The following is a 22540-nucleotide window of genomic DNA, read 5'->3' on the forward strand; positions in this document are numbered from 1 at the left end:
TATGAGGCCCTTTCTGCATGGGAAGCACAGTGGTATCGTCACCGTCCTCCCCACAACGGGTGGAAAAGTCCCGGGTTCGAATCCCGTCGATGACGCGAGGAACTTTAATGGGCTTTTTTCACTCCGTGGCTGAGTTAGTCGGTCTCAAGCGTAGATAACAAGGTTCCCCTCCCCCCCCTCAGAAACTGGGGCTTTTTCGCCAAGCAAAACAAGCAAATCGACCAGAGAACACGCGCAATTTACAGACACAACGGGTTTATGTAATCAATTACGGGTAACCATAATACAATAATAATTTGTATGCGGCCCTTACGTTGTCACGCCACATCAGTACTCGATTTCTCAGTAGTCAAGGCTCTTTTCTAAAAGCTGAGTTCCTAAGTTCTTTTAGAAGTGAGCAATATGGTACAGCGTTCACGATATCTCCAGGTATGACAGTTCCAGAAAACAGTCACCGTTACCTGCTGAAGACACGGACTTAACTATTTTGTTGGGAGTGAACGAGAATATTTTCCGTTGAACTGGTGCACTTTCAGATTCTGGTTGAAAGACGTAGACCCAAGATAAATCCCATTTTCTCTAACGACGAGGAGGATGAAAATGATACTTATCTCTCCAGAATTTGATAAAGCGATGGGATGGGACAAGTGTATAAATTTTTTGGTCTTTATATTGAAAAATAAATATTATGAATATTAGGATCAGTTTTATTTTTTTTTGCTTATTGACTTACTGATTCTGCCTCATATATTTTCTCTCGTGGGTAGTACGGTTGGTAAGATCTCCGTCCCCTCCACACCCAGTGGGAAAGACCAGAGTTCGAATCCCGTCGATGACGAGAGGAATTTTTATGGATCTTTTCACAACGTGGCTGAGTTAGTCGGTCTCAGGTGAGGGTAATATTGTTTTTTCTCCCGAAAACTCGGGTTTTTCGTCCAGCAAACAAAAAATCGACCTCAGAACACGCGCAATTTACAAACAATGTACACTGAGCAACATTGCCTTAGTTGCCGATGCTCCTAAAACCAAACGACAAAAACAACCTCATATATCTATAATTTAACAGTTAAGTAGCCGCCTCATGTTTTGTCGACACAGAGTAAACTTAAAATGCAAAAATAAGTAAATATTGCCTACCAAAAATGGCCAAAGATTTAATTCTTTTCTAAAATCTCTCTTAAATTCAAACACATCCCTTCCTTTACTCAATTGATTTTGCATAATTTTCTTATCTAATTCTATCGTTACTTTTTTTCATTGCGATGTACCATAAAAATCAAATAAAAAAGCAACCAACTTTTTTGTTATTTATACCACGTTTTCGCTTCAGCAATATACGGAAAATTTCATGTTATATTTCCTGGAGATATAAAATTGAATTTATGCAGTTTTAAGCTGATATTCTGACTTGACAATACACACTTGGTCATCTTCACGCAAAATTATTTATTCAACAATTATCTTAATTTTATGTCATTTTTGACATCTGCTTTCCATTTTGGTACTATTTTAGAGAGGGCGCTCTGTACTCTTATCTCGATGTTTGTGTATCGTTAAACTCTTTTGGCTTGTGTTTGTAGCTAATTAAATTGTGTTCCTTCTTCTTCTGTCTATTGATCGTGATGCTGAAATTGAGGTATTTTCTTTGATAAGTTAACAGTTTTTTGTGGGATATTATTCTGATGATTTGTAAACATTTAAATGTCAGCAGACTAAACCACTAGATTTGCCTACCTAATAATCTTATCGCGATAGTTTTAGAAATTATTTTGCCTTAGCCCATCGTACATTTTGACAGCATGTTAATTACCTCGTTTCTAATACTCAATTTTGTAGTACGGAGTAATACTCAATTTTGTAACTGCGTATTTTTATGAAAATACAAAGCTAAAAATTTCACAAAAACTGTGGGTGTTGGAAAAATGCTTCTCGTGTTCCGAATAAGCACGAAACAAATAGCTACAATAGGTAATGTTTTCGCATTTTGTTATCAAATAACAGAAGTTAATGGAATTACAAACGCCTATATTATGCTCAAAAGCATGTGACAACATCACGAACATTTCAAGGAAATTAAAGAGCACATTTTGAGAACTTAGTGACTGACTTTTCCTTGTAGAGCAAATATCGGAGAAAAGTTTCCATTGGTCGATTTTAATGAAATTTGGAATGATTCAAAATATCTTTTTAAAAATTCAAATATAAAATTTCATCAGAATCTGTCCATTCGGAGCCGAGTTTGTACATAATGGACAAACATGAAGACAGTAGACGCTTTACTTATTATGGGAACGTGCCTTAAAATACCAGTTAGGTAATGTGCACATTGCGTTGAATTTCAGATGAATCGATTATCAGTGTACCGAGGGATTAAAAATTCCTGTATTGTGCTCAGAAAGTGTTTGCTAAAACCTCATCACGTGATGATGTGAGCTGATTTTTGTGTAACAGTTTTTTTTAAAGGAGAGAGACGCTTGCACAGGAAACATGTGTTAACCTGTTGACATACTTGTTCCAGAGATCTAAAGAAATATTCTAAATAGGCGCTGCAATTTTACAATGGATCACAACTATTGTTCCATATTTAGCCCAACGCTTTTTAGAGGGGGGGAAAGGCTGGGGTTATGAAATCTAAATTGGGTCTAAAGTTTTCTCAGGGACCAGCAAAACATGCGACGAAAATTTATACCTTTTCTGCTTTTCCTTCTGGAGTAATTCCCAAAACATTCCTTCATTTATCGAGGTTTATTTTGGGGGAGGGGGTGAGACCGGGGGGGTAATGACATTGTAATTGGTCTTAAAACTTCCCAGAAACCAAAAACATACCCCTCAAAATTTGGTGCCGATCTGAGCTTAGAGATTTCTGTGGAGGGGGGGGGGCTGCCGAATCGGAATCGACCCCGAAACCTTCCCAGGGAGTGAGTAACATACGCTGAAAATTTGGTATTAAATGTGACATTTTCTTGTCGAGTTACGATTAAACTTCTGAAACATACTTCCATTTATGCACAAAAAGAACTTGATTTTCTGGGTGGGAAGGGAATGTCGATTTTCATGAAATTTTGAGATGGCTACAAATCTGTCTCGAAACCAAATACAAAATTTCATCGAAATTCGTCCATTCGGAGTCGAGTTGTTTACAGCCGAATGCGCCTTTAAAAATAAAAACAAGACACACCAAAGAATGTAAGAAAACTAATGTTTTTGTTGAGTGTTATTATATATATTGATGTATTTCGTTAATAAGATATTTTATACGCAAACTGTATTAAAGGTCAATTTGATTGATTTAAAATTATTAGAAAAAATCTCTCGAAGAAAAAAAAATAAATATTAACCATCATTGGAAGTGTCCCCTAGCCAGAGAATAATCATTAATGGCCGAGATGTTGACGAAGCAAATAAATCTAAGTGCTAACCACAGTGGAATGAATGGATTATAAGCTCCCGATTATGCCCATCATTATTGTAATCAGTGTTATCATCACTGGCTGTCCTACTGAACGTGGCGCCTCCGTAGCCAGGTGGGGCAGGAGCAGCAGTGCGTAGCACATGCTTCTTGATTAGACCGAGGTTCGAGCCTGTGACCACCAAATACGGAGGATGCGGAAAGGTCAGGGAATGACCACCGCATATCCCCGGAGCAATATGGCCTTAGTTGCCAATGCTCCTAAAAACCAAATAGCCTACTGAACGTGTCATTTCTGTAGACAGAACTTTGAAGTACGTATTGCTTAAAAAGGTGGATGTTCTACATCCCTGCATTACACCTTTGAATTAATTTGGTTAACTGTAATTAAATTAGTTACATTTATCAGCCTTTTGAATATATTACTTCATATAATATAGGCCACGATATTTCTGTATATTCAGTTATAATGGATATCATCATTCTTCTCTTTCTTGGTGATTCCTTTCTACTTCTGACTCTCTCTCTCTCTCAGGTTAACTCGGGAATTTTTTTTTTTTTTTTTTTTGTCTGGTGCAGCATAAGCCTCAAGCTTCCTTGCGCCATATAAATAATAATAATAACCTTTTGAAAACCATAAATAATAATAAGTACGTAAGTTGAATTTTCTCCTATTTTTAGTAAATTGCTGTAAGGTAAATGCAGTAATATGAAATTTCTGCCCTTTTCTAGCATATTTTGATGCTGTTGATAATAAATGTGTGTTCTTTTGAGAATTTTTTGTTTTGTTTTTTTAATCAGGTCTTTTTTGAAAAGTTTCCTGAAGCAGAAAATAAGACCTTTTGATTTGCTGAAATTGAGAGATAAGAAAAGTAGGAAGGGGAAAGGATTTCACTGGCAAAATATCAGTGGCGGTGATAATATAGCGAGTTGATAGCTCATTCTGTTGAGGAAAACAAATCCCAAGGAAAATTCATACATTTTGTCAGAGGGAGGTAGAGTGCCTTAATGACGTATTCGTGCTTTGAGGGCAGATACAGCGTGATTCGAAATTCTTTCGCATTTCCCAATCTCCTTCCTTGTATTTTGAAAAAGAAAAAAAAACAAAATAAATGTAAATATTTTTAAAACAAACACTTATTCTTGTTATCCTTCCCAACAGGATATACTCTGTTTTCACCACTATACGGTCACGTGAGCAGCAACTGAAATTTTGCAGAAGGCGAAGTAATATACATTTCAATGATGTCTAATGCTGGTAACCTAGCAACGGATAACTTAGATAAAGTAATAGACACTAGCGCTACCTCAATATTATTCACGTAGCTCGTAGTGTTTATTTATTTATTATTTTTTTTTTTTCAGTATCGGCTTTTTCGTGGTTTTTTTTATTTATTATTATTATTATTTTTTTTATTATTCGACTGCTGTATAAGCTTCTCAGATGTATCATTTGGAAGTAGACAGTAGCGTATTATTGGTTTATGCCTTTCAATTTTATAGGTCGGTCTATCTATTGTATACACTATATGTACTTATAATTTCTATAATTTTACGCTGTTTGCGCATTGGAGTTGGGGCACAGAAATTTGCTTCACGCAGTAATTTTAGAATTTGGAGTTCTCCAAATAATTTTATTATATGTTAACTGTACGTGACTTGAATTATCTGTGGAACGATTTATAATCAACGATGTATGGTAAAGGCAGCGTAATTGTTTAGTTGAGTTTTAAACTTCATTTCGGTTTCTCTTTTTTATTTTTTCCTATTCTTAATCTTTAAGAAGCAAATGAATGCCGACAGCATTGCAAATTAGCTAGTCATAAGTTGTTAATTTTTATTTGTTGTTGAATATGTTTGAATATTTATTTATTTTTTTATGCACGTAATCAAAACTGGTCCCACTTTATTAGTCAGAGTTGAGTGGTTTCGCTTCAGTTGTATGCTGGTATTTCAACTGAATGGTCGTATTGTCTGCCATTCTGGTGTCAAAATACCAAGAGCGTTTGCCAGTTCATGGCTGTTTAGCTCTGAAAGGATGGTCAGTGCTTCTGTCTGGTTATCGGCCAGTAAAATTAGGACAGTGTGATGGACAATTCACGATCGCACGTGGTTCAGAAACAATGGAGAGTGAATATAGTCTACAGTACAATGAGCCACACAAAAAGAATTCTTTCCACGAAGCTATTAAATGCAGCAGGCTAGACGGATCGATACCTTTGGCGCGTGCTTGTCTGTATTACATGCCACACCACGAACAGGTATGTACTGACGTCAAAACTCTTATAGATAGGAAACGTAGTTAAATCGAGCATTTTGTAAGGTTTGATAATTTTTTATTGGTGTATGATCGTATTATTCAAGTTTATTTTGAAATTTTAAATGGAATCGAGGCAATACGAAAAACAGCTTTCGAAATAGCATAAGGTTATCACACTGCTGGCAGCTGAGAAATTTCATACAGACGTGCCACATAAAGAGAATTGTATAATGAAAGGTGGGAGTTAGCATAAAGTGAACTTTATATGAAGTGAACTTTGCTTATTCGTGCAAAGAATATTTTTTGCTGGTGTAACCAAACAAGTCTCCTTCTCACTCACTTTCGAAGATATCCTCGTTTTGTAAGTACACTCCTTTGATCTATAAGATACTGTATTTGTAACAGGACTGCGGTATTCATTGGTTGTTTCGGTAAGTTTGTGTACAAAAGTAAATTTCGAATTTTATGCATAATGAGCTAAACGATTTCATTTGAAACCGGTGGCGTATCCAGAAAATTCTAATGGTGACGAAATGGCCTGCATTTTGAGTCTCTGTTTCTGCTAAAAAAAAATTAATTACTATGTCGCGAACCATGGAATGCTGAATTCTTAATAGGGATGAAAATCACCTTAATTATTGTCGATGAATGCGCCTAGAGCACATTATTCAGACCTTGAAGTGTAGGAATAATTATCTCCGCTCCTTCAAGATTATGCCATTAAATATCTTCACAGACTGAAGCCATTTATTTCTAAATGGAATATAAAATATAATTTACTTTTCTTTTGTTTTGTTTATGGACCCTCGCGGTAGCAGATGGATAGATGGCCGCTCTTTCACGCTGTGTAGAAAAGGAGTGGGTTCGATACTTTGAAATGCTTCCCGTCGGAATAGCGCGAGACTTTTGTGAGATTTCTTCACATTGTGGCAAAGTTAATTGGGCAAGTATTGTATGATATTTCTTGGAAACTGGTTTCCGTCCTTGAAAAATGGCAAACCGACTGTAGAATGCGTGCAATTTACTGGTACCGATTATTTACCCCTCGTGGCCTTAGTTGCCTTTGCGCAAATCACAGATCTGTTTATTGATTTTGAAATCACGTGTACTATACTTTATCCAAATCATTAGGTGGGGAGGAACTTTGACTTCGTAAGGACTAGTATCTTCTGAATGAAGTGCCCACTTGCTTGGTGATTGATTGATTGATTTGGTAGTTGTTGGCGCATCGGCTTCTATGGCCATATTGCACCTCCCAAGGTTTTTGCAGTACTTTGATCCAAGCCCGAGGCGGGAATCGAACCCGCGACCTTGGGTTGCCGGGCAGGTACTTTACCCACTCGGCTAGCCCGGTCGGCTTCTTGCTTGGTACAATGGTTTCGATCTCACATGCCGTCTGTAAACCATCTAGGTTCGAATCCCATCAAGGCGAAAAGGATTTTTATGGGTATCTTTCACACCATCACTAAGTTAGTCGGTTTCGGATGAGGGTGCGCGATTTCTTTTTCAACCGGAAACTCGGGTTCGATTCCTTAGCCATCCAACGTAATTATTTGTCGGTAATCTCCTGTTATTTTTCAGTCAGAAAATCGAAAGTGATATTCAAGGTTAACGAGTTGAATATCATTTTTGAATCTGAGGCGAATCCCAACAAGCATAACCTTTTACTGCAGTAAAACCTCACTTATTCCGACTTCACCAATTCGTATTCCGTGTAATTGGACTGATTTCTTGTTCTTTTTATTTTATTTACGCAGAACCGCCTTTTTCCTAAAACAGAATTTGATGATACAGTTCGTAAAATCATTAAAAAAAGTGAAAACTTTTTTTAATGATTTTACTTAAAATTATTCTGACAAGAGAAGAAAAGTGTTTTTTGTGTTCTATTTGTTTTCAATTGTTTGTATTCTATTTTGTTTTAAATATATAAACATTTTTTTCGTAAAATTTTCTTTTATAGACTACGATTTTAAAATTACGTATTATATTCTGTATTAGGACTTTTCGCTAATTAAACAGATTCAAGGAAGCAAATTTATGCGGCATCAGCCCCTCCAAAAAAATACCCACTTCATGTGCGGTTCTACCGTGTTTAAATGTCTTGAAATATTTCAAGTTAGAGAACATCCTAGCGAAATTTTTCCTAACAGTCGGACAGATCGCGATCACAAAACCCAGATGTATCAACACGTGACAATTCAGTGTCACGTGTTTTTGAAACTGCAAACTATGTTCTGCATTCTGTATATACGTACATAATATTTTATATTATATTTAGCGGAGATGCCTGATCCAACTAGTATCTTTTACTTTCTGAAAGGCACTGTAGATTCCTTTCGTTTTAACAATTTGAATTTTAAACAAAGTAGCTTTGTGATTGCTATAAGAGTGCATGGTGGATGTTATGATTTCAGTATAAAATTGCAAAAGTTAGAAATTGCCCGTGACCTTTAAGCCGTTTATTTTCGAAAGACTGCATTATTTTGTTTGCCATTTTCTCATTTTAATAGCCATTGGAAATTTTTTTTGTAACCTTTTATACAAAAACACACGCTATGATGATATTCTTCGCGTGTTTGGGCGTCGCTGTGATTTTAATGGCAATCATTAGTTCCGCAATGTTCACCTTTGTATGAACCATGAAATTGAAGTGTGCGTATATACAATGGTGAATAATTCAACCCCCCCTCACGTTTTTATTTTTTTCATTTTAAACAAACCCTGCAGGACGCGTCATGATTATACGAAGTGCCTTTAGCAATTGTCACCTTTGACCTATTTCTAGAGTGCAGAGACGACCAAGGAATATTAATGCCTGCCATTTCGAGCAAAGATTTGTTCATCTATCAACAGCATATTTCACGGTGATTTAAAACTGTGAAAGACGTTTGCGACGAGCAATTACAGTATTGACTTTGCCGTGTTCATCACCTTTAGGTATCCTGCCGATTTATTAGATTTACTTAAAATGGCTGACCACTTTTCCCTGTTAACCTGTGAAAAGGTACTCCAGTCAGTTGAATCTCTAACTGTAATAATATTCAGTAAATGTGAGTATATTTTAAAAAAATCTTGTACTTGCATATGTCTCTGCACACGAAGACAAAAGAAATAGCCAACATCGATTGGGAAACAAAATTGTAAATAAATGACGAAGCTGGATAGATATTTTAGAATAAACACACCTGAGGCCGCGAAGCGTCAGTATTTCAATATTATCCTCCATAAATTTTTTCGGTTGTCTATGGTGAAGTACGCAGCCTTTGCCTAACTATTGAAGTGAAATTTAAATTTTTTTATCTTTCATATTCTGCTAATATCATAGGCCTACAATGGCTTTGGGCTTAGGCTATTTTTTTTTTTTAAATTCGTATTCTCTAAAAATGTCATACTGATGAATAAATACATAAAAAAGATATTGCATGTTTTTTTATTACTGCTGGGTTAGTCACTAGTATTCACTGGTTTTTGTAATATGATCACGAAAGAGATCAAGTCAAGGATGTCTGCGGCGCAAGACTGCTTTAGTATATAAATGGAGAACAGCCCACTAAGTATGATGTCCCCTGTATTGTTTTAGTTCGCAGAACAAAGCAAATCCCACGTTTGCAAGCATTTAATACAGTATAGGAATAAAAGGTTGCACAGAAACTCTTGACACATTTTGCTACATTTGTGGTATCTTTGTTGTAAAACCGAATTGCAGAGTTTGTTTAAAAGGTGTGTTGTGCGACTATGGGGATGAAACTTGGTGACCTAGATAAACCATGTCCTTCATACAAAGTTTACCCACCCTTGTGTTTGAATAGTCTAGGAAATGGAGTCAAGGTAAGTAAAAGTCTCTGCCTTTTTCTTTTCCATGACATGGCGTGAACCGAGAAGCCTCGAAGATGATTGCTATTTTTTGCTTATTTAAAACAAGGCTGTAACACCAAAAATGAAGAGGACACTTCTTATCCAAATCTACATTCTGCTATAAGAGTGTGGATCTGGCAGATCAGATCCATCGCACATGGACCTGAACTGCAGTGCCCTCTCATCAGAAACAATAAAATTTCATTTCAATGCCAGATTCTGTGTACTGGCCACATTGACTACTCCCAGTATGAAAATACTGTATATGAGAACTACGCTGCTTGACAAAATTAACAGAACCCGTAGAAAACGTGGTGTAACTCATGCAGTGAACTCATGTAATTTGTAATGGTGGTGTGCCATAGAATAACGATGAAATCGGGAGACAGCGAGAAACGTCGTACAGGTATAAAGAACATTTATAGGGGTTGTATAAGAATTACCAAAAAGGTCACATTAAAGAAGTCGATACAAGATGCACGAAAATATGGTTACATGACATCAGTACGACGTGTGATCCCCTCCAATGGCTACACATGCCTGCCAGCTGTGAACCATGTGCGATATAAGGATATCTATAAGATTCTGTGGCAACAAATGCCATTCTTCCAACGCAGACCAAGGAGGAGTTGGCTGTCGGTGTGTGTGTGCAATGCGACACCCAAGGGCGTCCCACACACGTTCCATCGGAATTTTCTGTTGATCGTGCTGGCCACGGTAGTCGTTGGATATCTTCAGTTTCAAGATTCTTCCGCCACTTGAGCTCTGTGTATAGTGGCATTGTCGTGCATGAAAAGAAAATCTGGGCTAACCACACCCCTAAAAAGACTCACGTAAGGTTCGATGATCTGTTCTCGGTACCTCTGCACAGTTACAGTACCCTATCAAAAACATGAAAAGGGATGCGGCCGCTGATCATTATTCCGCTCCACACGAGAACGCCGCCTCCACCGTAAGTGTCTCTTTCTCTGATGTTGGAGGGATGGTACTGCATTCCTCGTTGTCTCCAGATGAAATAATGTCTAGAATCTGTTTGTAGGCTGAAACAGGACTCTTCATAGTACAGAACTGTACCCCATTTTTCAGAGCTCCATGTCACATGTTCATGGTAGCAGTTTCGACGAGCTGTGCAGTGGTTTGGGGTTAATGGGATTTAAGGTATTCTTGGTTTTTATGGCGGTCTCCAGGGTTTCTACTATGTACCGCAGTAGCGTCTGAAATGCAAATATGCCAAAGCCGGCAAGTGTAAATAAGTATTGGTGTGTAAAGTTTGTGTGTGTTATGTTGAATGCCGGAGCCTGGCATCTTTGTATCCAGGGGGCTGTGAATACCTGGTCCGCTGCCCCCCTAACTCCCATCCCATTCCATGCCACGCGGAGGCATGCCAGGGACCACCAACAAGCAGAGACTCTTAGTGGGATAACAAGAAAACTTGTTATCCCACTAAGAGTTATTATTAATAAGGAAATTATTATTTATTAATAAATCTCCTTATTAATATTCATAAAAGAATTCTAGACCAGGTATGTGTCCTGCCGCTAGCATATTTAACATGTTTTACATTTAAGAGTCATCGGCAGGCGTTAAAAACGTTTTAATTTTGAGATATTAATAAAATTCATGGATAATAATATAACAATGTTTTTATTTTATTAATAATAATTACATATCGGTTACTGAAAGTATTGGTCTGTCATCACTAAAGGAGGATATATAATTTTTACATTGAAAAGATTTTTGTTCACGACTAAATATACCATCTATAGTTGTTCCATTACGTGTAGTATTTATCGAAAGATCTGATGACGACATGTCCAAGTTGAAGAATGGTTTTGTAAATGTGCAGAACTGTTTTCCAGCCTGAGTTTAATTGTAAAGAAAAAGATGATATTCAATCTGAAAACACCGCATGACTTGAAACCAGATGCGTTTTCGAATTAACGCATTTCCTAAAGTTTGTTACATTGAGGTTTTTCTGGTCATCATCCTTCCTGTGGAGGATAAGACTTTCAACTCTTATTATTACTAGATGCAGTGTATATAACAAGATTACCAGGCGGGTTTGATCATTAGTAATGATGTTCCAGAAAACGCCACTGAACTTATGTGATTGTCTAGTGGTTTTTATAATAGGACAATGATCTCTATACCCCAAAGTCCTGCTCAATGTCGTGATAAGGAGAACTTGCAGCTTGGATCATACGTTGTTTATTTCACTCCAAAGTCCGCTTATATATTATAGTCAGGACTATAATATATAAGCGGAATCCTTTGCTATGGTTCTTTTGCTAACGGTAACGTATAGCAAGGAGAATAGGTCAGAGGCAAGAGTACATAAACAAAACAATGTTTATTGCTAAACTAACAATACTATACAATAATTACTAAATACATGTCATACACTAGAAATAAAAGGTAAGAGGTACATGTCATACACTAGAGATAAGAGGTAAAATTTAGTACATACGAATGATGGTATGAAAAGTTAATGGTACAGGTATTACAATAGGTTCGTGTTCTTCATGTCTTAGTGACTGCTCGTACTCTGTGATCCAATTCACGTCTTAGAAGAGTTTAAGTATATAGGTAATTACAAGTGCTGTACCACTTCTATGTATAACAATTGACTCATTATGTTACTCTAATTGGGGAGTACTATGTCAAGTAATGTTACATCAGAAAATGTTTCAATGAGGAGGGATGCTTATGTACTAAAAATGAGGATAAAAACAAGTAGAACTTACCAGTAAATAACTGTCTGGATCAACTGAAACTGGTTCTATGTATGTACCTCTCTGGTCCTACTGAGTTCTGCAGGGAGCTTCAGCTCCCTGGTCTCTGGGAGTGATACTTCTGATAATACAACGGAAACGGCTTTTTTAGTGGTTAGGGTAGATTTCTGTCATGAACGATTCTTCAATCAAAGGACAAGGCGAGGAATGGGCAGTTGAAGGGTTCTCCTTGGCCTCTGGGTTAATTTTCAGCATGTCAAAAATCTGACCACAACAACTCTATAGTCTCCTAAGCTAAGCTAAAGCTAAAAGCAACAACTGCAACCGCCCCTGTCCCTTGTCACCCACTTGAATATATAGGTCCCCCCTTCTGCCTTCACCATGCTCTCAGTGACTAGGATGCTCGTTAATGGGGAACTAGTTCCCAGGATTTGCTATTTGAGGACAAAATACACCCAAAACGAAACTCATCGCTGTAAAAAATGAATATTACATCTAGGAGGGGTAAAAGTACCAAATATCCCAGCAGGTGTCCGCTGGACTCGGAGGCCTGATTTCCTGAATAGGAATTGCTTAACGCAATCGACTAGCAGCTATGAGATTCATATTTCACCTTGAAGTCTATTTTGGAAATACATTACTCACCCCTCTCTGCAGAAAATTTGGTCTACAGCTGATGGAATAACGTTTAACTCACTGTGTTGTGGCCCACTTAACAAAGATTGGATAGGGTTACACTTCCTGTTCTTCACCTAATAAGCTCATGACAATGTTAGTCACAGCATCGAATTTCTCACTACCCGTACAGTAGTGGACAAAAGTATGGGGTGACTCGGCTAAATAATACCTCTTTAAGGCAAGCATAAGGTGAGGATTCAACTATTATACAGTTTTTTTTTTTTTTTTTTTTGTATCTTAAAACCTTTATTTCTGTTTCAAAATTCCTTAGTTTTCCAGTGATATGCTATACGTCCACATTATCTCGTTTATTACGTGAGAAAATTTCCTTGATCACATGTTCATATTTTCCACTATTCCTTCTGAAAAAACTACAGCAATTTTCAGAGGTTTGAAAATTTTTCCTCTACTATAGAGCTAAGATGAAGCTCCTTGCAAAATTTCATTACATTTGGTCACGTAGACGATAAATTATTGTTGCCATCATACAAGTATGATTGCAACAATAAAAGTTACAATAATTCGCTTCTGGCGATATCTGAAGATGATGTCACTTCCGTAACGCTTCTCGCATAACGGTTTTTCGTTACAAAATTTTTGGAATAACGCCAGTAAAAACGTTTTTAACGTCAGTAAGCAAAAATGAAAAGGAAGGAACATAGCGTGAGAAGTAGGGGTAAGGGAGTGGGTGGGAAAGAGAAGAAGAGCAAGGGGATGAAAGAAATAGGCATCACAAGAACAGGAAGAAAGCAAGAGTGTAAAGAATCTAAGACACTAGTGGGCAAAACTTACACAAATCGGTAAGGCAACACAACCAGATCAAAAGTAAAACTAATATACACATTATTTACAAAGCCAACAATTTAACATTTCTCTCAACTAGAGAAGAATAGACAAATCATTATTTACAGCAATAAGTAAATACCAAATTTGGTTATCAAAACTGCAATCATTTTTGGAGGTTAATTTAATTTAACCCTTGCAGGAAGGGTGCTTTCACTCCTGCACTTATGCGAAGTACTGTAATCACGTGACACAAGCCATCAGTTAGAACACTGTTAAAAGGACAGTAAAGAAAAGTAACATTCTGAGGTTAATGAGATACAAGCCACTGGCTTCCTTGCGTTCACTTGAATTGAGCCTTTTTAACAGTCTGGTTGGAAATGTTTTCACTTGTGGCCGCAGCAACCTCAAGAGACAGGTGATGACAGGATATCGTTGGGTTACGTCTAGCTGTTAGAGCCAAATAGCGGTCTGTCCTGGTTGACGTAGCCCTCGGGCGATCTTGGCCAGCTCTTCTTGTAAAGGTTCCTCTCTCCTGAAACTGCTTCCATAGTGCCGAGATGACACTGCGTGAAATGTTAAGCCAATGTGCCACCTCTGTCTGCGACTGCCCAGCTTCAAGTCGTGCAATGGCTCGCCATTTTAAGACGATTATCTAAACGAAGATGACTTGCTATTCTGAGTACTGAAAATGTGGTTATCCCACTGAGCAAGCCGAAAACTAGGAATGAAGTGATGTCACAACCCTTGTTTTTATAGGCATGAATAATTTGCATAATATAAGGTAGTAAATCGATTTCTATTGGATACTCGGAATATGAATGCCAGTATGGCTATTATATATAATATTTGCTTTCGGCGACACTGTTTACAATAAAATATTCATGAAAAACATTTTTTGTTAATTTTGTTGAGCAGTGTACAAAAGCTCTTGAGAACAAGCTTAAATGAGTTAGCGAGCTTTGGGTATTCAAAGTCTTCTACAGAGATAGATCCTGTGATCAAGACGCAATGCTCTTAAATATGATCCCTCCAAGATCATCACTTTCTTAGTTTAGACACCACGGGGAGTGTATTTTATATTTTTTTCTCAGCAAGAGTCGCTTGTCGATTGAAGCAGTATTTCCGGATTATTTAACGCCTTAGAAGCTTCAGTACAAAGGGTACTAGGAAAGTTTTGCAATACAGCTTTGTTTATTTAATTTTTTCAAAGTAATTTCCTCTACATTCAATACACCTCTCCATCCTCCGAAACCAATCTTTAAACCAGTTCTGCCAAGTTTCACTAGGGAGTAAAGCACACTCGTTGTCCCAAGCCCGTAGAAGGTCCTCATCACTGGAAAACCGCCTCCCTTTTAGCTTCATTTTCACATGCTGGAACAGTGCAAAGTCGCAGGGAGCAAGGTCTGAACTGTAGGGAGGGTGCTCGAGAAGTTTCAGTCCTGTCGTGGTCAAATATTCGGTGCAGGCTTTGGCGCGGTGAGCTGAAGCATTATCGTGATGGAGGTACCAGGTGTCCATTCTTGACTTTGGCCGCAGGTTCTTCATAGATCCAATGACTTTAGGCAGGCATTGTTCAGTATACCACTTAGCTGTGACTGTCTTCTGCGTGTCCAAAACGACACGTTCCACATTTCCACTCGATTTGAAAAATACAGCTATCATTTTCTTCTTTACAGATCGGGATTTTCTGACAATTACGGGTGTGTCGTCGTCATCAAAGACCCAAACTTTGTTTTGAGCCTTGGTCGGCAGATCGTAATAGTACAGCCAAGTCTCGTCACCTGTCACGATGTTGTTCACATACCGAGATTGTCCCTTATCAAACTTTTTTAACATTTCCCGGCACCAAGTCACACGTCGTGTCATCTGCTCTTCAGTCAGTTGATGCGGCACCCAGAGAGAACAAAGTTTCTTCACGTGCAAATGATCTTGCAGAATCGAACGAATTGCTGGTGCATTTAGGCCCAAAGTATCCTCTATCTGTTGGTAGGTCACTCGCCTGTTTTCGTCAAGCATTTTCCTCACAGCAGTAACGTTTTCCTCCGTAACTGACGTTCGTGGCCTTCCCGGCCTCTCAGAATCCTCCAGAGTGAAATTTCCCCTTTGGAATTCTCTATACCACCTGAATATCGTTGTACGATGTGGACAATCATCTAGTGCAAGAGTCATTTCTTCTAAGCACTGGTCTATGGTTAAACCACGCACGAAATTATACCGCAAAACTGTCCTTATCTCATTTCGTGACCACGATGCCATCGCAAGCACTTTACACTCTCACTACTAATGAATAACTGAGCCCATCGACTTGGCGCGGCGGCTACTATGCACGTATGAACATGTCTCAACATGCAGCAACAAGCAGCTTCGTGTGATTCATTGTTGCGTCATATTGCAAAACTTTCCTAGTACCCTTTGTATATGAAGTGTGTGAGTGCAGAATTGCTCATCGAGTACTCCAAAATTAGTCTGAGGAGCGTTCTCCTTCAAAAGGGAAACATTTATACTTCTGTTCCAGTTGCATATTTGGTCACTTAAAGGAGACGTATGAAAATTTCCAACTTTTAATTAATAAAGTTAAATATGAAGGACTTAATTGGCTACTGGCCGCGTGAAAGTTCTAAGGATTGATATTGAGTTAACAAATTAAATTGTATTAAAATGTTGTGGTTCATGTGTGATTTGGGACAACAGAGCACGAAGTCAACGCTGAACAAGGTTCAGGGCAGTCTCTAGTCATACAGGACAGCCCAGAACCTTGTTAAAAAAAACAAAAAAAAAAAAAAAAAAAAAAACGTCTTGAATGCAAAAGTCTGGTATTCCCAGCGAAAGTCCTTACTTCCTTTATTCGATATCAAATTAGGGTTAATGAAATAATTTTTAAAAGTGTAAGACAATCAGAAACCATAGGTCAGAGAAAGCAAGGATTGGCGTCAAAAATATCGTTTAGTTGAACGTTAATTTATTTTGTTTCTAAATGGACCTTTTTTGGAAAATCTTGATGAGCCATTCGCCAAAATATAAAAGGGAGTGATAAAATACGTAGAATTTATTTCAAGAAAACTGGTGAACCTGCGCATAAACGTTCACTTTTTTGTCGCTGTTCTAGTCTTTATTTCAGTTCAGTTTTGTTTCCTTTTTCCCAATTTGTGGAAAATCCTTAATAAAATTTTTGTCAGTTTTGAAATTGGCGTAGCAAACTTAGGAACAGTAACGAATAGAAACGCAACTCAACTTCAACTAGCAGAGTTGTGTATTCAGTGAATGTGACATCTGTTACTTTGCCTCCTGTAAATCCTGCAGTAAATATCCCTGGAAGTGAAATAATTGCACCCATTTTTATTGCTAACCATGTAAAATATAAAATTATACTTGTTTGCAACCGTATAATATACAGGAAATTAGATGGACTGGCATTGTTCCAACAATGAGGTTCCAACAATTTGAACCACATGTTTGAGAAGCATCCGAGTATATCTTCTGAGCAATGATTGGACTTAGCTAAATTGCAACTAGTGTATTTGTGTTTCATCCAAAATTTTCTACTCGGTTCAGTAAAATTACAAAAAGTATTGTCGATAGACGGAACTTTATTTAGATATTTCTGTAGCTAAACTGAATTCCAAAGTTACAATAAAAAAAAAAAAAAAAAAAAAAAAGTTCGTGTATACTAGTGCTGCCATCTGGTGAATAATAGCAGCGATTTCTAACTCATGATACCGCGGCCTTTCTACTATTGAGAAAAAATATACCAATAAATAATAAAAATAGCATTTATGTTATTACAACATAAACGAAATTGGTGATATAAGAAAATTATATTTTTTGATGGTTATTACTCAAGTAAAGAAACGGTGAATCCCTACACTACAGCCTCTTCATATACAGGTCACATCTCAGAAACTTGGAGAAAAGGTTGTAAGGTTTCCTTAGTGGAAATCGACAGTCTAGGTGGTTGCTAGAGTTTTGTTGCTAGGTGCAGGGAGGTGGTGTTTATACACACACCTGGAACAGTTTGTTTTTGTATATCCTTGGGTAGTAGATGCTGCACCCCCATTCTGCTTAATTTTTCAACCGAACTTGCGAAGATTTTGATGTGAAGTTCTTGGAGAGAGATGAAACTTTAAGTTTGAATCAAATCAGTATTATTTTTATGCTGAGGCCACACCGGCTGAGAAAATCTGCTAGTTGATGGAGGGTGCTATTGACGTGGTTCGTGATAATCAGGGCATTATCATAAGTCTTGATTGCACATTTGTGCATATTGTTCTTAGAGGGTGATTAGAGTGAAAGTTTTTAATTCCACCATAGTGCTTTCGTAATATACAGCCAACTTCACCTTCTTGTACTCTCTCTTTCAGCATAAAATGTCAGAATCTCATTGGCACAAAGTATATTTCACTATTTTTTCCTGAAATTAAATCCTGAGTGGCCAATTTATTATGTACCTCTATCCTTTTCCCGAAATGGAGCACCCCCTTCAGTAACAGTGTCACGTGTTCTTACCATGAAGAACCATATAAAGCTGGTGTTTAGGGACGCTGTATGCATGCAGTTCAGTTTGAAACTTCCATCTGTTGCTGCGAAAGTGGGTAGTTTGTATACATTTAAGGAGAAACAAGATAAATTATCGGACAGGTGATGTGGATATGTTTTTTTTTTATTATTCTTTTTTTGGCTAATCCTACATAAGCTTGCTTCCTTGCGATATTTGTCAATACTAATACTACCTCCCTTCAGGGGCGCGTTATCCTATAGGCAAAGAAAATATCTGCCTAGGGCACCGAGCAGAGGGGACCCTAAAATCACTGTTTCAAAAACTCATTTCTCTTTTTTACTAATATTTTTTAAGTGATTTTTATCGGAAACTGAACTTTCTACCTGCCAAGGTCAATAAACTTTACTTGAAGCTTAATTTGAAAATTACGTTTTTTTTTTCAAAAATGGTTTTACCGAATTTGATGAAATTTTATATTTAGTTAAATTTCTGTTTATACTCCGGCACGACAACCAAGTCAGTAGAGTTTACAATAAATCGTAAATACAAATATCGTATTTAGTAGTCAGGGATTTGAATCCCGGCCCACTCAAGGAACGCGTGCTATACACTCTCGCTCCTGACCACTGGGCTATGTCAGGCCCGAATTTTCTTCCTTAAATAGTTGAGTTAATTGAAAAAATAAAGACTGCCTTGGAATGAAATTCGGAATGGAAAATGGGATTTGGGGGCCTTCAAATTCCAGTTTTCCTTGGGCCCCATGAAGGTATAACACGCCACTGTCTCTCTTTCAGATAGCTGAAGAAGCATATTGTAAATTGTTAGTTTAACTTAACGTTAGAAATTGTTTCGCCTGATTTAATTTTATGTTGTGTGTACCTGTTTATGATTTTGTAACTAACAAATTTGTAAATTTTGAAATAATTACTGAAACAGTGTGTGAAAACCCACCAGCCAACAGCTGTTAAAGGTTCTCGAAATAGAAATAACGATTCAATCACCTATCACTCCTACACGTGTAGCGTCAGATTCTCGGTTATTCCCCGTTAGGGATTTAGTATCTAATCCTATAATTATATTACTATCTGTTTAATTATTAAAGTAACGTAACCTTTAAAGTGTCATCTTAATTGAGCCTAAAAGGCCGATTTTGGCAACGTATTCATGTGTTTCTCCTCTTACCTTAGATTCGGTGGCTCGTTAATTGGTCACGCATACTGTCAGCAGACGAAAACGACATTTGCATTGATAATACGTGATATTGATAGGTAGATTGACAGTTGTGCTACGTGCAAGTTTTCAGAGTTACAAATGCTAGCACGTCAGTATCGTACACTAGCATAACCTAATCTAACTGTTCAGTTAGTCAAGTCAAGCGGGGATTGACATGATTACCAATATGAATACGCTGCCTTTTTTTTTTTTCTTTTTTTTTTTGAACCCAAGTTCGAATCACAGCAATTTCATCATTAATTTAATTATTAACGTAACGCAAATGGTTAGTCTTCGATCCTGCAGTTTTGGTCAAGATGATGCCCAAACTCTCATTTACGCACATCTAGGTCTCTGGTTCAGGGCTCATTTAAGCACTCTCGGTGCTAGCCACAATTTTTGTCTCTAGATTGTTCGTAATTTTGGAATTTATCATGCAATAGATAAACGTACCATGACTTTGTTGTATGGATTTTATGCTCATCATCCACTTAGGCCATGTTGCGCATTATGTCTGCACAAGTGTGTTTTCACGGAACCCATTCCATGTCGTGCGGGCTGAGAAACTCTATTTATTCTAGATTGGTCTGGAACAGGCCTCAATTCGGCTTGTTCCAGACCCATCTGAAGAGGACTTGAGAAATTCCTCCAATCATCGACGGAATCCGAACCTAAACCTCTCCAAACGAGTGACAAGTGCCGAAACCACTATAGCAGCTTTTGTTGTGTATTGTTTTATTTTCTCCTTACATATTTTTTGCTGTTTTAAATGTTCCATGTATTATTCGTTAGTTTTTAATTACATTAAATTACAATATAAGTAAATTTTGTGGGCCAGTTTCTGTATCCCTCTTTTTCCCAATGGGTCCTGCTTTGGTCATTAAATTTAAAATTTTTAATTCTACTAAAAATTTTAAATAATTCTATAATAATAATAACCCTTAGTTACTGGTTTTTCAGTCACTGAAGAAGTGGTAGATAAATACCACGAAACGTTTCTCCATTATGTACATATTTCCAAATCGGAAATAAACATGATTATACCAAAGTATATTTTGACTGCTTTGTCTTCAAATAAATACGTAATACTTTTCAAAATCTCTTCAATCCCAGTTCGCTTTCCAATATTAAATGAAAACGTAAACATTAAAGCAGTACCTGTGTACACTGTTTTATATACAGTAGATAGACTACACCAGTGGCAAAACTACCATACCGCCAGGTCCGCCACTGAGGCCCCCCCCCCCCTTGAAGGATCTGGAGGCCCGAACGGTTGGTTTCGCTTAATTACTAGTAAAAGTGCACAGTCTCTCGTTCGTGAATCTCGTCGTTAGAACTTGTAGTTTCACTACTGGACTAGGCAAATTAAAAACTTGTCTGACAGTCTTTTTACCTGGTATTGATCTGAACGACAAATAAATAACACTTCTCTAAAGGAAAGTGTGATGTTACTTATTTGTAATGCAGGCCCATGCCATGCTGGCGACGTCAGTGATTGTTGGTGGTCATCCATAGGAAAATAATTGGAAGTGAAGGTGAGCTCCAGAGTCGCTTGAGAGATCAAAAGAACGAAAGGATGAAGCAAGCATGTATGTATTTTGTGTGCATTTTGGTGAAAAATAAAAAGAAAAGATTGATGGGCCACACAAATCGTTAAAGTATATGTAAATATTAAGTGCGGTTTTGTAGCTAATCCTGGTATAGTTAGTAGTAAGTGATTCCCCAGCAATAGCAGAGTTAAAAGTTTCAATAAAAATTTAACTCGCCTTTGACTGCCCACATTCAGTAAATTACAGTTAATTAATCATTTTGTCCATTATAATTTAGTATACAACAGGGGTCTGCAACGCATGTCACGCATTCTCGCTTGCCGCCTTTGACACGCGAAATGCTTTTACTCGATTATTCCAATGAAGCAGCAACGTACCCATGGAACACGCACTACTAATAACACGTACAGTACAGTGGTGCGAAGTGGTTCTTGAGAAAAATAAATATTGTAGTATTTGTCCTATTATGAAAATAATATCATATAAGAAAATCGTATTCTTTTCGATAGTTGGCGATTAATAATTTAACCTTTCTGGACATATCGATATTAGGGATGCATAGCTGAAGTTAAAAAATTCATCGAGAAAAATGTTAGTTGAATCTGAAATTTGATATTTCCGTATATCTCCCCTGCAACCATCCTTTTTCAGTTTAAATTTATGTCCCTTTGTGTGTGTCATCTGAAAAACAGTAAAGATGCAATAATAATTTGGTTTATTCAATCCATTTAAAACCTATACCCTTCAGTTAAGTCGCCAAGCAGATGCCTGGTTTCTAGAGACTTCAATTCATAGAACCCATGTTCCTTGGTAAGAATATCCTTTTGCGCACCCAACTAATTATGATGCTTCTCCCGCTCCCTTTCCACAGTCCTCTGTCCTTCCTAAAATGAGGTTTCCAAACCTGTATTCAGCATTTCCTTGTTAACTCTACACAGTTCACATGAAAAAAGACCTATGGGCAATTGTTCAGTGCGACATGTTCTCTCAACAGTGCAGACAGGCTACTAGAAGAGCTCGTGAGGTTCTCTTGGGGATATACAGGAACTTTGCCTGCAGACAAAGAGGTGATTATCCCATTGTATAAAGCAATGGTTAGGCTACATCTGGAACACTGAATATAGATTTGTAAACCTTATTTTAGGAAGGATACAGGTCTGTTGGAAAGAGTGCAGCGAAGAGCAACATGATTACTGTAGTTGGGTGCACAAAAGATATTCTTACCAAAGAAGATTGCTTCTATAAATTGCAGTCTAGAAACTAGGCATCTGCTTGGCGAAAATAATTGAATGGTATAAGGTTTAAAATGTATTGAATAAACTAAATTATGATGGCATCTTTACTGTTTTTCAGATGGCATACACAAGGGGACATAAATTTAAACTAAAAAAAGAATGGTTCCGGAGGGGAGTGCAGTTGTGGCGGTGGTTAGTTTGTTTGAATATAAATTTAAACTAAATCGGGACAAATTATTAGAAGGGTAGGGTAAATGACGAGTTTTTTTTTTTTTTTTTTTTTTGCTGGTGCTGTATAAGCTTTGCTTCCTTAAATGATGTTATTAAT

General features: G+C 37.4%; 1 protein-coding gene across 2 annotated transcripts in view; it reads left to right on the forward strand.

The window, feature by feature from the left end:
• Positions 1-22540, forward strand: part of LOC150090726 (tripartite motif-containing protein 2-like) — a 158611-nt gene that overhangs the window by 35702 nt on the left and 100369 nt on the right. The window contains exon 1 of one of the 2 annotated variants that reach the window (XM_090372356.1): positions 5620-5670. The exons of the other annotated variant lie outside the window; for it this stretch is intronic. Within the exon in view, the coding sequence (XP_090228482.1) occupies positions 5653-5670 (18 nt within the window). The 5' untranslated portion in view covers positions 5620-5652. Of the gene's footprint in view, positions 1-5619; positions 5671-22540 lie in introns of those variants that run through there. 2 annotated transcript variants of the gene reach the window in all.

The sequence above is a fragment of the Mastigoproctus giganteus genome, chromosome 1, assembly GCF_048544385.1.
Source record: "Mastigoproctus giganteus isolate SK-2022 chromosome 1, ASM4854438v1, whole genome shotgun sequence".
Taxonomy (NCBI): Eukaryota; Metazoa; Arthropoda; class Arachnida; order Uropygi; family Thelyphonidae; genus Mastigoproctus; species Mastigoproctus giganteus.